Source organism: Notolabrus celidotus, chromosome 22 (genome assembly GCF_009762535.1).
Source record: "Notolabrus celidotus isolate fNotCel1 chromosome 22, fNotCel1.pri, whole genome shotgun sequence".
Lineage (NCBI taxonomy): Eukaryota > Metazoa > Chordata > Actinopteri > Labriformes > Labridae > Notolabrus > Notolabrus celidotus.
In genome coordinates this window covers 22,244,841-22,263,466 of record NC_048293.1, presented here as the reverse complement: position 1 = coordinate 22,263,466, position 18,626 = coordinate 22,244,841, and the positions used below count along the sequence as shown (strand labels likewise).

The window sequence follows — 18,626 nt, the reverse complement described above, 5'->3', positions numbered from 1 at the left end:
ATGTTAATCGGGCAAACTCTGGAGATGATCCCGAGACCGATGATGTTAAGATTCAGGTTGTTTTTTAACAGATTCAATGCTAAGCGGTTGTAAACAAAGACGTACAATTGAAGGTAAATGTCAGGCAAAAGGGAAACTTTTGAACCATGGGCCTATTTATACGACATATGACCTCCTGCAGCATGGAAGTTACTCCTCTACCCATGTCAGGATTGTTTATATCTTTCTTATACGAATACTAGTGCATCTGAAAACTGTAAATACCATGAAAAATCTCTTTTTTTTGTAATAACTTGAAATAAAGTACCTCAAAATGAAATATTCTTACATTTTGAGATGTGTCTAAAATGTTTAGAGCTGCAGACCGTCATTATCAAAGTAAAAAAAATGCATGAAACATTTCAGTTGACATGCATGAGTCTACAATTATTTACTTTCTTAAATAGCTGATGGAAAATATTGAATGTGCATGATATTACATTTTTTTGAGATGCACTAGTACCAGGTTGCATTAAAATCCTAAAGTCACACAACAAGACAAGCAACTCCTGTGTCCTGCAGAGGAAAATGACTGTTAGAAGATATTGCAAATAAAAATATGAGCCTTTCAATTTTGTCAATGCACTTTGATCAGACATGCTCACCTGCTGTGACTTCATTGCAGACATTAAAGCCTTTTTAAATGCTGATTTAATTAAACAAATAACTTTTTAAATCTGGAGACGCCTGCATTCAAAGAGAAGCAGAAATACAGCCCAGGCTTCTTCACCAAAATACCCTTAAAGTCCAGTTTCAGATGTTTTCATGTTTCCTGTTCAACATTTTTGTCTTGAATTATTATGTTTGTATGATAAAGGCATGCTACGTGTGGTCTTACCTCGTACAGCGTAGCCGTCTTTAACAGAGGCAGGAAACGGAGGAAGGTTATCTTTGGCATAGATGTCCTGAGCGAGAACTCGACCCAAACCGTCTGAAAACGGAAACCCAGCAGAGGTCAGTTTAGTGCAAAACACCACAAACACAATCACATTAAATAATCAATATAATACAACAACAAAAACTTCAACGGCTGATGAAGAAAATATGGAAATCTAATAATCATTTCTGCTTCATAGGGAAAATAAAACTTTGCCTCCTTTTGTTCCTCTGATTCAAAGAGTCGTTTGACTATCAATCAGTTCTGAATCAAGCTGCACAAGATACAATAGCACAGTGAACTCTGCAATCTCACATCACTACAGCATCAGATTGGAAACGATTGGTTCTCCTCTCACACACCTGTGCAGGTCACAGACACGCCTCCACATGGACTGTCTTTAAATGGGAGGCACCATGAGCACAGGCAACGAAGAGGTAAAACTATCCCATCAGAGCTGTTAAGAAACAGTTCCTCTTTGTGATTGTCTTCAGGGATCTCTGGGATTAAAAGTCTGCAGAGTTGTTTGTTGATGGTGATTGGGAAAGACAAGACCAGGACTGAGCTTTATAATTTCCTGCAAGAAAGCTTTTCACTTTCTTTGCTTTTGCTCTGTTGAATGTAGACGCTGCTGATTGGTTAATTCTACTTTGGGTTTTGAATACGTTACTCGTATTTCTTGGGACCTCTGTACTGACTTAAATAAAGCTACAGCCTCACAATACCTGATGTCAGTTATGTTACTATGTAAACACTTGGTCAAGCTTCGACCTCCCATTGAGAAATCCTCCAGATCACATCGTCCAATAAAAGGCTCCTACACTGGCCGGTCAAAACGCTTATATTGTTCTCTGCACTCTGAAAGTAGCAGCAGGGCAGTTAAATCAAAAGCAGATGCACATACCTACAGTAAAGACACACACACACACACACACACACACACACACACACACACACACACACACACACACACACACACACACACACACACACACACACACACACACACACACACTTAACCTTCCACAGACTCACCTCTGTAGTTAATGACTTCAATTCCCAGAATAGGCGTCATCTCTAGAACGGTGATGAAGGCTTTGTCCATTGACGTCAATGGGAACGGAGACATACGATGACGACGTGCAACTTTACTGATGTCCACCGCACTGTGGCCTGTACGCACGCACACACGCACGCACACACACACACACACACACACACACACACACACACACACACACACACACACACACACACACACACACACACACACACACACACACACACACACACACACACACACACACACACACACACACACACACACACACACGCACAAAGAGAAACACAATTAAAGCTTATGTGTTAGAGTAAACGGTGAGTATGCTATTTTAAACAATACGACAGAGTTTGTACATTTTACATTGTGATGTAAGAAGCTAAAGCAGGACCAGCATATAAATGAGACATGCACACACACACACACACACACACACACACACACACACATACACACGCACACACACAGTCTGAACTTACTGGCTCTCAGGATGTTCTCATTACTGCCACATCGTGACTGAACCTGCAGAGACACACACAGATATTCTATATTTGCTCATTGTCTGATGCAAATGTATGGGAGGAATGATTTAAATACCTCTCCTTCATAACAAGACGGCATGGCAAAGGCTTTCATGTCGATTTATCCATAAATAATGTCTCACAAACAGGACATGGAAACATAAATAACATGAAATCTGGCTGTGACGCTGACAACCAGCACAGCGGCAGCTCTGTCTCTTAGTCCCTGATTGCGCAGGATGACACGGGATTATTGGGAAATAAAAACATGACGCAGTATGTGGTTACTGTTCTGTCCTCTAATCACACATCAGGTGTCAGCAGGCAGTGAGGGAAAATCACGGTGAACCACCTCAAGTACTGTACTAATTAATTTCAAGTGTCTCCGGGATTCTTTCTTTTTTTGGATCCCTGGAAGAAAAAATGGACGAAACTTAAAACTGACTTCGTTTGTTGAAGCCCATTTCCATCAGTAGGAAAAAACTTCCAATAGATGACTCAACATTAAAGTTCAGTCTTCAGTATGAGATAGGAAGTCCTAATGTGATTAAAAAGTAAACATTTTGAGATTGAATGTCACAGCTATGGGATAATAAAAGTCATAATTTCAACTTTTTATCTGGAAATCAGGAATTTTGAACAAAAAATTGAACCCCAAAATTAGATGACAATAAAATTAGCACACGTTAAATTTTTTAAAAATGTTCCTTTAAATGTAGAAAAGCAAAACACATAAAAAAATATATATATTTCTTTACCTCTTTGAATTTTTATCCCGTAATTACAACTGTCTTTTTTTTCTTTTCAACCTTCTATCTCCTAATTTAACATTTTTATCTAATAACTTTGACTTTTCATCCATTAATGGTGATTTTTTTGTCTCATAATTATGACCATTAAATTATTATTATTTTGTATAATCTCTTTATTTGAATTTTTCTTCACATTATGTACAGAGGATCAATTTTCACAATTAAGGCATTTAAGGTGTTTTTATAGTAAATGAAATCAAAAATAGACAGGTGAAGAAATACGTTAATGAGAAAAAAACAACAATCATAATAATTATTATAATTCTAAAAAAATATTTAAAAAATAATAACTAAAGGAGTAAAAAAGAAAATGACAGACCGTCTATTTTTTTATTTTCATTTTTCTAATAATCATAATTTTCTCACAACTTTTATGTCATATATATGATTTGACATTTTTGAATTATCATTATTTATCATGGCTAAGTATCTTTTTGTTTGTACTTCCTGTTAAATGTTGGAAATGGACTTCCGTACTTCTTACCTTTTCACATGCATCTCATCAAAGTGTTGTTTTGTTGCCACTGAGAGGCTCAGACTGTTAGACTACTGTCTGATGACTTTGTAGAAATGTTCCTCACACTTACAGACCTTTTTGTATCAGAGTAAGATTCCTTTTTATGTACTTACTAATCATTAAGACTGAATAAAAAGGAGACAAAGGAATAAAAGGTGAACTCTCTTTGCACTCAGGACAGGTAAAGAGTTCTAATCACAGATATATAAAAGTCAACTTATCATGACCTTTAAGACTATTCCAGCATTGTTTGAGTTTTTCTTATAATGGGTGAATTTTTTCGTGACTGACCACAGCTGAAGATACTTCTCACAGTCTCATTCACTCCCATTCGATTCCAAACACCACACAAGTCCCGAGAATTTTTAACTCTAAAGTGGTAATCGGGATAAATCGTGTGAGCGGAAGGATGTGTAAACTCCTGCGAGGTTAATTCAGGATGCCTACAACAGAGATGGGCGATCACGGTGATTACACTGGGACCAAAAAAACTCAAAACAATTCAAAGGAAAATTTTAGAAGAAGAGAATCAAACTGCTAACAGGGAGTTCGTTATTCTCAGTGAGACATGGACATCAGTGTGACAGCAGAAGTTTGGGAAATAGAGGCAAAAAGCAAAAAACTCCAATCATGCAGAAACTGTCCTTTTGAGGTTTCTAAACATTTTGTCATCATGCCGATCATCCTGAATCTTACAGAGCAAACATACGAGACTTCATGCAACTTAAAGGTAACTTTAATTTCAACCGATTCCTAATTCACTGCTTCGTGTGTGTGTGTGTGTGTGTGTGTGTGTGTGTGTGTGTGTGTATGTGTGTGTGTGTTTGTGTGTGTAAGCTTGTGTGTACCTTGGGTGTCGGGCATGAGGCGGTGGAAAGGCGGGAAGTCGCCTGTGTTGCCCGCGGTGACTCGGAGGGGGTGGAGCTTAAAGAGGCCGAATCTCGAGGAAGCACCTGAACGCCTCGGGAAATGATAGAGTCCGGGATCTACACACACACACACACACACACACACACACACACACACACACACACACACACACACACACACACACACACACACACACACACACACACACACCAGACACAAACAGGTACATACAGACACACTTTATGCCAGCCAGAGGATTTGTCTTCAGCAGCTTTAACGTCAATTAAAGCTGCGCTCACATGGAGTTTGGATTTATGGAGCCACGTTAGACTTTGATTCTACTGCAGTTTAATGAATATATGAAGTAATGTGACTCGTCTACATCCTGAGAACACTTCATGAATCGAATACTGACAGAAAAACAAAGAAAACACTCTGTGGATGTTGAACCGTTAGAAGCAGGTCTGATAAAGATGATACAGTCCATAAAGAAAAAGTCCTGCATGATATTCCAAGCAAAAAGAATCTCAAAAATCCAGCCCTGGTCACATCCTGGTTACCTGTAATGTGTGCACACCTCTGCAGGTTGAAACCTCTCTGCCTGTCTCTTACTTTAACTCTTCCTGTCCCATTAAAGTTACTAACCATAGACCTTTCTGGAGTCCCTGAGCTCCCTTGTCTCGTAGGTTCCTCTGGATCTCTGCCGTCCTATCCGTCTCACCACTATCATCTCTCTCTCTCTTCATCTCCCTCTATCCCTCTTTCCAACACAGTCTCAGCAGATGTGTGTCTAACATGAGTCTGGTCCTGCTGGAGGTTTCTGCCTGTTAAAGGAAGTTTGTCCTTGCCACTGTAACTTGCTAAATGCTGCAAAGTGCTCTTCTCATGGTGGATTAAGATGAGATCAGACTGAGTCCTGTCTGTAAGATGGGACTGGATCTGATCCGGTCTTGATGTTGGGTCTTTGTTAATAATAGAATAGAGTACGGTCTAGACCTGCTCTGTTGGGAAAGAGTCTTCAGGTAACATCTGTTGTGGTTTGGTGCTATATAAATAAAGATTGATTGATTGATTAATCAATCAATGGAACTGCAGAGCTGGATGATAATTTTCTGAGGCTTCATGACTTTCCCCACATTTTTTTAGCTCATAGTTTTGATTAAAGCAGCTTTTAGGGTACAACTTGTATTGTATTATAAGACGAGCCCGTTTAAACCTTTTCTAGAAACTGATTTGAGTAAATCATCTCAAGTTATTTAATTTTCTAAAGAACCTGGATGCTCTTAACTCTCATAAATCCTGGATTTCATACATTTACATGAAGATAACCTCAAAAACTTAGTATGCAACCTACAGTTGTCACATTACCAGAATTATGAACTTTGATTAGATACCAGTAAAAATGAAACACAATCAATACCTGTTTCTCTACTTAAGCATCAAAGGATGCTTTAACCTGATTAAACTTGTTATTTTGAGTTTCTGCACATTGATCTAGTTTAGAAAGAATCTCTGAATACATGCAAATATTTGACACACAAAAAATTATGTGTACCTAAAATAAAACATGTCCTCTAATTTTTAAGCAATATCAAGAAGAAGCTTCTGATCACATGAAGATGTCAAATGATATCAGTTTTTAAACGGCGGATGACGATAATTAGAGAGCAGGTCAGCTGATATATATATATAACAGAATAATAACAAATGAGAAAGAAAATTGCTGAACTTGAATGAACATTTTGACAAATAAGCTTGGACATACAAAATATTTTGACTTCACAAAACTAGTATTCAGTATTCACTTAACTGTAACAGAGGGCAGAGCAGAGACACACAGCAGAGGAATAAACGCTTCTAGAGCAGCAAAGACACAAAATCCAGTACCTGTCTGCATGTTTGTGTCGAGGTGTGGACGTGTTTAAAAGAAAGCAACGACTTTGGATCAGTGCTTTGTTTCATTAGCGGTGCGCTCTCTCTTCACTGTCTCTCTAGGTCACTTCACCACGCCGCTCTCTCTTTAGCATGCAGCAGCTTTTGGTTAAAAATGCAACAATAGATCTGCACTTTCATCAGCTTTGGTACTAATTTAAACAGAGATTACATCGTTTGAAAGCATGTACTATTGAAAGAATCAAACAGTTTGACAACTTGTCCCGAAAGCAACCCGTCCGATCTTTTCAACCACACCAAAGGAAATTAAATGGATGGCCACTCTGCCTTTCTACTTATCCTTCTGCCAACCTCACACAAGTTGAGTCCTTCACAAGTTAAAGCTTGCAAACTGTTTACACAAGAACGGCAAAGGCAGAAAGTTCAAAATCTACATTTTTCTGGTTTCTCCAAAGCTGCCGTCCAAAGATGTAAGATACAGTGAGCGTCGTAACTTCAAAACTAGTCTTCTTCCGGGCTAAGCTGCAGTTTTTAGAGGAAGATAAGAAGCCTCAGAGCTGAACTATCATCCATGTTTGCAGAACAGAGACAGAGATGAAGTGAACAATGACAGGAGAGGAAGGGTGTGTGGAGGGTCTCACCTGAGAGTCATGGGTACAGGAGCATGTGAAATGAGTGGGAGGGGCTGGTGTGTTCCCGGGCAGGTAGGGGGCACCCTTGGCCATGACAACAGCATGGCTCGTCTGATGAACACACACATGCAAGCAGTAAAACACACACAGAGACACACACAGAGACACACATGTGCACATTGACAGACAGGTGAGGGAGATGATGTGGAGCACTTCAGAATGATGAGTAAATAAAATCACAGAAAGTTGATGTTTTAATGTCACGGCTAAAACATATAAACAAACATGTGGGTCCTACAGATGTCTCATAATTTAGACTTAACATGGGGAGACGTTTCGAACATCAAGGCCAAGTTTTTATCTCTCTTCGGCCTTCAAAGTAAAACACCACGAGAACCGTCCTCGGCTTGACCAGGACAATAAATGCAGGGATGTTTCATAGTCTGTGTTTTATGATTATCTGAGCAGCACACTACAGCATAAGCGGCCGTTATCTGTAGTACAGTAGCCGGCTGCAGCGATGACCCAGTTTCCCCGCTGGGATCATTAAAGTTTCATCTAACAAGTTTCAAGAAGCTGCCCCGGCCGTGGCGTGCCCTGTCATCCGGTTACCTTGGCAGCAATGGCGGCTGCGGTGATGCGGGAGGAGCCATGCTGGTGATGGTGGTGGTTGTGCGCATGGCGGCCTCTCCTCCTGTCCTCCTCCTCCTCCTCCTCTTCCTCGCACTGGGTGGCGCGCTCCATGGTGTGCATGTTGGAGTGTGCGTTGCCGAGCGTGTTGCCCATGAGAGAGGAAGGGGAGGGCAGCTGCTCCAGAGCGGCGTGCGTGGATTTAACCCTGACTGTGGCCTCACGCAGCAGGTCGATGGCATGAGGCAGGGCCGGCAGGATGAACTGGAAACACTCCTGCAGATAAGAACGAAATGCAAAAGTTGAACTTCAGAACTGGAGGCGCTGGTGGCCTAGCGGTATAAGCGCCCCACATCTACCGGGGCTATAGCCCTTGTCGCAGAGGTCGCTGGTTTCGACTCCCGGCCACTCTCTACTCCCCATGTTTCCTGTCTCTCTTCAGCTTTCCTATATAATAAAGGTCAAAAGTCCAAAAAATATCACTTTAAAACTTCAAAACTAGTTCAAAAACAGAAACACAAACCACATTAATGATAAAGGTTTCAATCAAATATAATTCTGCTAATTATTTACATGGGTGCAAAAAGTTTTGTAACTGCAGCAGCGTGTTGCTTCAACGTGCTTCACTGAAACTTAATTTTCAGAGCAATCAGAGTTTATTCACAGAGGCTCCAGGCTCAAATTTTAACTGTAAACGACCGGCAACATCACAGAAAGGATCATTGCTAAGTTATTAAGATTTAAATTCTTAATTTAACATGAAACCGTTGTTATCAGGGAGGTGCATGTTTTGTCGACTGAACAATAAAACATCAGGAATCACTCCTTTATATGTAAAGTGCTTATTAATATTATTACAGTGCACACCACTGAAGAAGAAGCAATCTACCTGAGAGCCCTTCTTGCTCCCCGGCAGGTTGATGATCAGCGTTTTACCACGGATACCACACACGGGCCTGGATGAAGATAACGCAGTTTAAAAGGAGATCAGAGCCTGAGAGGATACCACACTCAATAATCTGGTTAGAACAAAACCGATTAAGAGATTACTGTAGTGCTGCACCACCTGCTGCAGACAGCATGTGTGGCTGAAAAGTCAACAGAGTAGTGGAAACGGTTAATTCTCACCTGGACAGCATGCCGAGGGGTGTAACGTTGAGTGATCCCATCAGCATGGCCAGAGCCATCCCCGGAGCCTCGCGCTCGATCACCTCTCTGGTGGCCTGAAACACACAGATCATATATTTAAAACACATTTCTAAACAGAGCATTCTTGTTATGATTTTAATAGTTCGTATTCATGGTTTCTTCATTGATAAGTCTTTAAGTAAGGTGTCTCTGTGTGTTTGCACCTCAGGTGTAACATCTCGTGGTGCAAAGCCAGTTCCTCCGGTCGTCAGAATGAGATTCAGCTCCAGATCATCACACCACTCCAACAGAGTGTCCTGTGCACACAGAAACACACACACACACACACACACACACACACACACGCACACGCACACGCACACGCACACGCACACACACACACACACACACACACACACACACACGTAACAACTACATTAGAGATCCCTTTGTGGGGATATAGGATGGTTTGATGGCACAGCTGCATTAAGCAACAATATCCTGTACTGTGCAATAACCATACAATAACCGTGCAATACACTGTGCAAAATCCCTGCAACTTTAACATCATTGTATATATCTCCTTCATTCCCAGCACTTCTGTAAATAGCTAACTCTAACTATTTTGCGCTTATGTAAATACTTTATTATTTTATTTTATTGTATTTTTATCTTTTTATCTGTAATTTTATTTTATTTGAATTATATCTTATTTTATTAATTCTTCTATTAATATCTTACTTTCTTACATACTGTTTAAAAGAGCTCTGTAATTCCCAAATTTTCCTCCCCGGGATAAATTAAGTATTTCTGATTCTGATTAATGAATGACAACTTCCTTCAAGTTAGCATCTGCCCTGATTCTCCACAGAGCTCCTCAGCAACTCGTCAGGCTGACGTGAGGAATCTTACCTGGCTTTTTTAGAAGCTAACAGATTGTTAATACACATTTTAAGAGATTAATTTCACCAATTCTCTCTACCCCTGTTCAAATCAAAATTTAAAACTCACCTGTTTCAAACTGCATTCCCTGTCTCATTTCATTGCCTCATTTTAACTTGGTGTAACTCTGCTTTATTTATTTTATCACGTTGTTTTTATTTATTGTGTTTTAATCTGTCTGTAAAGTGACCTTGAGTGTTTTGAAAGGCGCTTCTAAATAAAATGTATTATTATTATTATTATTATTATTATTATTATTATTATTATTATTATTATTATTATTAATTATCAACATGGCAGCAAATACAGTACCTTTTGAAACTTCCTTTGTGCATAGTTTTGCAAAGACGTTCAAATCAAGTTCAAAAATGAAGTTTTTTTCACCAGGAAATCTGCTTCCATCACAACATTCGTCACACATTCAGGCATATATTAACTGCAAATGTTCAAGTCATATCTCATATAAAGCAGCCAGAATGAGAGTATATGTGAGCAGGACAGTCACAAACAAAAAGCTTAATGTACAAGCTGGATTAGAACATCAAGCATTGGAAAAGAATCCAGCACTCATCTCTGCACTGTAGAGAATGTATAAACCTCACGCAGTCCAAAAAGCACCTTTATGTTAACGATGACATGAGTCACGTTGTGTGGAGCTCCTCAGCTTTCTACTCTTGTTGCATGTCAAATATTTTCCACTGATGTGTTCATCTTGTGGAAACACCCTCATACATGTAAAATAAATAACCCACATACAGTCACCGTTACTTAACACTCCACCACCTGCTCCTGCATGAGCTACCCCCCTCCACCTACACCAAACAGAGTATTTCAAGTTGGGAGAGCAAATGCAACTCAGATCATCTTCCACGGTGTTACGTGCATGTGTTACAGAAAAGGAAAGGAGAGGAGAGGAGAGGAGAGGAGAGGAGAGGAGAGTCCTCAAATTATCCAGAGAATGTCAGAGTTCATGTGTGAAAGGGCGACAGAAAAATAGACCAGTACCTTAATTTCATCGATCTCATCTGGGACTATCTTGTAGGCTGATATGACTCCTCCGAGCCTGCAGGGGGCGACAGAGATACAGAAGGTGAGACGTGACTTTGTTTACATTTCAAATCAAATCAGGGAAATTAAAATTCAGCGTCATTTGGCAAAAAAACTGTTAAAAACGGCAAAATTGAGGAAGCATTTCCCAGGAATCTCTAAACTCAACTCAACTCTTATTTATATATCACTTTTCATACATATAAACATGCAGCCCAGAGTGCTTCACTAAATAACAGAGACAGAAAACAGCAGCAAGAGGTAGAATAATAAAAGGCATGATTATAAATAAAATAAAATCAACACAGTAAAATTAATAAAATAAGTAAGAGTGGAAGGAAAAGTTAAAAATAAGGAAACCATAACAAGATCAGAAGAATACGAGAAAAAGATGGATAAATAAAAAATAAAAAAATAAAAAAATAATTATAATAAAGTCAAAAGACTAATAATGGTGTCCAATGAATGCAACGTAAATAAAATCATAAATATATATAATATACTTTAATTTATTGTGGATTATTTAACTATTTATTTAGTTATTAAATGGATTTTATCATCTTGTGATTTTTCTTACAGATAATTTCATATTTTATTCTGTTTTCCCTTAAGTGTAGCTTCTTAGTTCCTTTTACTGGTTTAATATTTTAGTGTTTTATTCTCTTATTAATTTCTGTTATTTTGGTGAGTTTAATTTCCTGTCTTGAGTTTTAACATCTTATTTTTTCTCCAGTGTTTCCTCATTAAGGTATTATGCAACATTTTCTCACATCGTCAGGATCTTCTTTTTTATTACTTCATTAATTTGTTTTTTTATCATTTGTATTAATATTAATTTGATTATTTTCACATCATATATACATGTTCTTTCTTATTAATTTATTTCTTTAAATCATTTTTATTATTATTAATTTTATAATTTTATAAATCATCTTTTTCTTTTTTTGTATATATTATTTATTCCATTTCATTATTCCATTATTATTCCTTTATACAGCACATATTGAAAAGTAATTTACAAATAAAGTCTGATTGATTGATTGATTGATTGATTGATTGATATAAAACACAGTATACAGTAAAGTGAGGCACATTTAAATCCAAATTACTAAACGATACACATGCTTTGTGAAGTATAGGCAATGTATACTCACAGTGAGGGATCATGCACCAGGTCCTTCAGGTTGACCCCGCTCCTGTCCTCAGCCAGGTTCCTGTAGCAGCTGTCACTAACTGCAGAGAGACAGAAGAAGGACACTTCAGACAGGATCTATATGACGAAGACTTACTGATCACAGACACACTGAACGTCTGTAAGGAACATTGAGGCATGGCTTCATACGATGGAGACATTTCAGTGATGGGTTTAATACCCAGGTCTCTACAGGAGGGTGTTCATTATTGTTCCACGTTGAATTGTGGAAGAATAACTCAGCCTGAAACTTAACATCTCAGCCTTTGCAGCCTGTTTTATCTCTGCTAGTGGAGCAACTTTTTTAAACTTGTACTTTTTTAGCCCCCAAACTATGCCAAAAAAATATAGACCACGTCTCGAAATACAACCATCCCCTTTAATATATTGAATTATTAGAGCACTCCCTTGTAGCCTCCTAACAGCAGCAACTTCTCTCCTCATTCACAGTTTATATAAAGTATGAACTGATTGTCTGGATCCAGTTCAAATGAGATGTGTCGACAGTGATTTCAAAAGCCTGCCAAGAGTGTTTAACCTTTCTTTAATCAGTCAGCATCCACGCTCCGTTTGAAAGTGTCACAGCCTGAAACATTCAAAGGAGGAGTTTGACACTCCTGGAATAACGCTGGTTTGATTTATTGCCCTGAGTTAGTAGAAATAATGACAACACTGTCATGTGTCTGAAAACACAGGTGAGTACGGGCGGTGCCACTCCTGGAATTTAACTCTATGCACGCCTGCAAACAACAGTGTGTAATTCTAGAAAACTATGAACATTTGAAAGTGGTAATTCTTCATTTGGAGGCAAAATGTCAGCACACTCTTTGTGTTCTGACAGCTTATCTTGAAACCTGAGCACACTGAGTTCAAGGGCACAAACATTTAGAGATCAACCCGGCTGTCAACTTCAGTATATAGGTGAAAGTTTGTGTGTTTTTCAAAAGCAGCATTTTGCTCTCTCACACACAACGTCTCACACTCCAGGGTTTTAACAGAGATAAAGGTGTAAGGGAGCCAAACTTAAACAATCTCTCTCATTTATCCTGATCTTTATTTCTCACTACAGTCCAACTGATGTTAGATTTCTGACATCTGTTCAAATACCAATGTTAGAAGTTAAAAATGTCACGTATGATCAGAACAAGGAGATGCTGACAGCTCATCCCGACACAAAACAAGAGCAAGGAAAACGTTATGGTTGTGTTTGTGATTTAATATTTATGAATTTAAAATGACTCTGCAAAGGTGTTCAGATGCTACCTTCCTTGACACATAACTTTATCGGAGAAGTAACAGGACTGTCTGCTGCAGTGTGAAGTAACCCGGGACGTCCACCAGATCTGTTGCCGTCCGGCGCCGTGCTCTCTCATCCGTCAACACCCATCGTCTGTGTTTTCTGAACGCAGCACGGAGCAGGACCGCCGGACAGCTGGAGTCATGTGACCGAGGTTTTACTGAATCAAGAATTCTCCTCCTCCTCTCCTCATCCATGTTGTCTTCCTGGTCCTCTGAAAACCTCTGACCTGTTGACTCCAGGCCTGGCTCCGCTCATCATGACGGTTTGTTGTTGTAGTTAAGTGAAATACGATCTGGTGATAACACAGAGTGTTTTATTCTGAAAATTAACCGGATGTCTTCATTTTGTTTTGGTGCCTGACTTCCTGTCCCGCTCCATCTGCTCTGTTGAGATTGATGCGTCGTGCTCCGGGCATCCAACAAAAATAGAACTCTTGAGTATCTGATCCGGAGGGCTCCGACCTGCCGGATCAGAGACGCAGCCCGAACACAACAGAGCAGATCCAGTGGAAGTTAACACATTGACTAGAATAGAAACCTATCAGATCTGGTGCCATGACGGAGTGGACACAGAATATTTTCTCTGACAAGGATTTTAGACGAAAAAAAGAGGAAACATGACATTATATCGAATATCAAACAGAAGCCCCACCTTTGAGGTTCTGTTAAAGATTACACAGTGTTATTTTTTCTGTTTATGTAATATTCCTGTATTAAAGGAACAACAGCAGGTCACAGAAGCTAATTTGTGCCCACAGTAAATTCACATATCTCACACTTTTAAGATCAAACACACTAAACGGCTCCAGAGGAGAAACTCAGCTTGGTCGAACTGCATATAGATATTTGTTAGACTTTGAAACAGCTGTGCACTCTGCTTTTTCACAAATCCTTCTTAGGGGGAGGAAAAGTGCATTTGTTGGGAACTATTTTTGGCTGTGGATTAATTTAAAGATACATTTGGTGCACCAGTGAATATTAAAAGCAACATCACAGCAAGCGCCATGTGTAACTGTGATCTAGCTCTTCCTACCCAGTGAGGCAAACAGATGTGTTCAATAATATGATGATACTCAGTCTGCAGAACCAACAGCTCAGGTGTTCAGTCAGTACTGACACTGATTAAGAAGGGTTATAATGTGTTATAACATCTGACAGGAAGTTGTGGTTATAGCACAGCAGCAGGAGCGCGTCCAGAGGTCGAAATCTGTGATTGGCTCCACCAGGTGTCACCCCCAAATCCTAATCTGTGATTGGTTGTTTGTCAAGGACACAACCGTATGCTGATACTAGCAAATGAAGAGAGAGATAGAGGAGTGGTGGTTAATTGATAGAGAGTTAAGTATGGAGAGCAAAGCAGTCAAATAAAGCGTTAGGTCATTTCCTGATTGTTTCACAGCCGTTAGGCTTTAAAGAAATCACAAACACGTCCACACCTCTGCAGTAACCAGATTTTGATTCTTTGCTACTGTAGCCGCACTTATTCCTCTGCTGTGTGTCTCTGCTCTGCCCTCTGTCACTGCATCTGCACCGCTAGCCCTTCTCATTTACAGGTTGAGAAATGCCACGTTTCAGTAAGTCAGGGACTATCACACCACTAAACCATGACTGATACCAATAAAACGACAATACAGAATGAGAGTACACTTCATTCACCAGAAAGGTTAAGGGGTACTGCTCAGCTCCAATCTGCACAGATGAAATGTTCAAACCAAGCCAGAAACCTTGGTGTAGTCTTAGACTCAGACCTTAATTTCAGCAGCCACATTAAGACAATCACAAAGTCAGCCTACTATCACCTTAAGAATATATCAAGGGTTAAAGGACTTATGTCTCAGCAGGATGCAGAAAAACTCGTCCATGCATTTATCTTTAGCAGACAAGACTACTGTAACGGGGTCTTTACAGGACTCCCTAAAAAGTCCATCAGACGACTGCAGCTCATACAGAATGCTGCTGCTCGAGTCCTAACAAGGACCGAAAAAGAAGACCACATCACTCCAGTTCTTAGATCCCTACACTGGCTTCCTGTCTGTCAGAGAATAGACTAAAATCAAATCCTGCTGATGGTTTATAAAGCACTGAATGGTTTAGGACCCAAAATACATTACTGATCTGCTACTACTTTATGAACCACCTCGACCTCTGAGGTCATCAGGTACTGGTCTGCTTTCAGTCCCTAGAGTCAGAAGGAAACATGGTGAAGCAGCGTTTAGTCATTATGCACCACTTATCTGGAACACACTCCCTGGAAGCTGTAGGTCAGCTCCAACTCTCACCTCTTTTAAATCAAAGATTAAGACCTTTTTATTTGACACTGCCTTCCTATCTTAGCTCATTTTAACTCTCTTTAAATGCAAATTTTAATGTAATTTTTAATATATTTCTAATTTTCCTTTTCTTTTCTGTTTTATTATATTTGTCATTTTAATTGTGTTCTTTTATGCTTGTCTGAATGTCTCCAATTTTTTAAATCTTTTAATGTAAAGGACATTGAGTTGCCCTCGTGTATGAAATGCGCTATACAAATACAGCTGCCTTGCCTTGCCTTACACTCACTTTTCATTTAAATGATTATGCAGAGGGAATATTTTTGGGGGGTTTACACTATTTTTGGGTAAAAATCCCATTGTGCTTTTCATATTATTCCAATATGTCCAATGCTAGTCTGTGTTCAATTAATTTATCTGCACCAGCCCTGTGTGCAGGTTGGAAATGAAATATTATATGGACATCAATTATCTGTTTTGGGTGCCAGAGAAGTCTTTACTTTTGGATGTGGTATGAAAACAGGGAATCGAGGTCGTGTGATTTTTACTGGTATCATATCAAAGTTCAATCAAGTTTAAAAATTATTCACAGTAAGGGGCGCCACCAGGGAATCCAGGCCTCATGAAAACCACCACATTAGGCCTCACCACTTCAACTACTGCAAAATGTTCAGATGTTTTCAGCCCCTGTCAGTCACAGGACCTTAAAACCATCCTATCTTCACTCCCACATACACACAGGTATATAACACCTCATAGATATGTTGATGTGAGGAGTTACAGTAGATGTGATTGGCAAGGACAGAAAGGGTGAATAAATAGAGCACACATGCTTCAAGCCACCCCTGCATATGCCAGTGCCTCATTTGGGCAACCCCTCGTCAAAGAGGGTCTGGATCCAGCCCCTGATCACAGAGAGCCTGGATCCAGCCCCTGATCCCAGAGGACATACTGGGTTCTGAACCTGCAGGAACACCTAACAGGAGGTTTGTGTGTCAGCTGGATGGATGGAGGGTTAGCTCCTTGTTAGCCGAGGTGCAGCAGCTGGCTCGGATCCTCTTAGCATTATTCTCACGTCTCTCCTGCTTTGACAGGGAGGCAGCAGGACCACTGGTGACTGTCACACGGCACTGTGCTGGTTCTGGTTCTGGTCCCTCTCTGCACGACTCACAGGCAGAGATCAGCTGATGCAGGGAGCTACTGAAACAGAGCTGCACTGCTGAATTAATGTCGCTTTGACGCTTTGACCATGGAACCAGCTTAATTAGCTGCAAGACGCACGATTCATTATTCATACATGTACATGTCTGCATTAAGAGTGAATCCTTCGTGCAAATGAAACAAAAGCGAAAACATTCAAGAGGCTGATGTTAATGGAAAGCTTCCTCCAATGCAGCCAACATATCGGATCTGCAAAGGGACATGAATAATGCAGCTGATGTAGGCTCAGTAACGCTACACTGGAAGAAAATTTAATGTAAATGTAGAAACAAAAAACACAGCCAAACCGGAAGAACCAGGTGTTACCTTTCAAAATAAGAGCGCCTATTAAAAGGTAGCACAAATACAGAGCTGCAGTGTTTCATGTTCAATATTGCAACATGTAGTGCTACAATTGAACACATTTTAAAGAGGGATTTTTCCTCTTGGCTGTATATTGTCCATCACATTTCCAAGTATGCATACATCAGGGCGATTAGGGACATGAACATTCATTAAATTATACAGCCAAGAGCAACCCAACATATTGTTGGTCTAGCTTTTATGTCTGTAAAAAGGACAATACTCCTCAACTGGAAATTCCCAAAACTGGACTGTTTTAATATACACAACTGGTTTGCAGACTTCTTGGACTTGTTATCAATGGAGAGTGCAGCATCATCTCTCAGCGACCATCACACACCAGAAGCCCTATGGACTATAATCAGGGAAAAGTTTAAATTATATATGCATCTAAGCTAATTGTGATCCTTATAATAATAATAATGAAAAACTATACTAATGTTGATCTACCCCATGGAAACAAGGCTTTCTTTGTTTCTCTTGTGTTTTGTTTGTTTTGTCTTGTGTGTTTTTGTGCGTTACTCTTTTTGTATATTAGGTGTATTGTCTCTGTCATTATTTTTCTTGTTATTTGGAAAATAAAATAAAATTTAAATAAAAAAAAAAGGGATTTTTCCTGATTTACACAATACTGATGTTTGTAACACATCTCCTCTGAAACCAAAATAAATCCAGAAAACAGTGACTTTTTCCTTTACTTCACTGGCGCTAATTAATCCGAGAGAAGATGATACCAACATTGAGCATCAACTTGTTTTAAAGCAAGGTCATTATATCCAGTCGAGCTGTGCAGGTAAACATGACCTCATGTTTGATGCAATATGAGAATTCACAATACATACACAGAGAAAGTCTGAATTCATTGTGCAGGAAAAATGCTTATAGATTAAGATTACTTTTGGATTCAGAAGGAACATGTTTCAGACACAGGTAACTGCACATATAAAGTACAATGTGCCTACAATTCAGCCCATTGTGAGATGTGGAGCCAAAGACTGCCTCAATAGATACTGAAATATTGTGCAGATGAAGCCAGGAGTTTATCACCCAAACTACAGCCAGTCAGTTGTGGAAGCTCTGCATCTTTAGGCTTCACAATCAGTGAACGCTTATGGCATATCACTTTAATATGCAGTCTACAGTTAAAGCTAGTATGCACACTTTTTTCCCCCTGCTTATCCATCAACGTTATTGCACGCTTAAAACCCAAGCCTCCATCTCACAGATGAGATATCAGTGACTGTGAAATACAACCTACACCAGTAGGTCACTCAGGTCTTCTGACCTCGAACTCCTCTAAGGACAAAAGGTGACCGTGCTTTTGAAGTGGTGGC

The 18,626-nt window shown here is 39.6% G+C and overlaps 1 protein-coding gene across 1 annotated transcript in view; it reads right to left on the bottom strand.

Moving 5' to 3' along the window:
• Positions 1 to 18,626, bottom strand: part of gphna (gephyrin a) — a 29,417-nt gene that overhangs the window by 9,719 nt on the left and 1,072 nt on the right. Inside the window, exons 2-12 of the mRNA XM_034674924.1 lie at positions 12,123 to 12,201; positions 10,927 to 10,984; positions 9,204 to 9,296; positions 8,980 to 9,074; positions 8,741 to 8,807; positions 7,834 to 8,127; positions 7,231 to 7,332; positions 4,675 to 4,812; positions 2,456 to 2,498; positions 1,952 to 2,089; positions 878 to 970 (exon numbers count right to left, since the gene is read on the bottom strand). Coding sequence (XP_034530815.1) covers positions 878 to 970; positions 1,952 to 2,089; positions 2,456 to 2,498; positions 4,675 to 4,812; positions 7,231 to 7,332; positions 7,834 to 8,127; positions 8,741 to 8,807; positions 8,980 to 9,074; positions 9,204 to 9,296; positions 10,927 to 10,984; positions 12,123 to 12,201 — 1,200 coding nt within the window. The remainder of the gene's footprint in view (positions 1 to 877; positions 971 to 1,951; positions 2,090 to 2,455; positions 2,499 to 4,674; positions 4,813 to 7,230; positions 7,333 to 7,833; positions 8,128 to 8,740; positions 8,808 to 8,979; positions 9,075 to 9,203; positions 9,297 to 10,926; positions 10,985 to 12,122; positions 12,202 to 18,626) is intronic.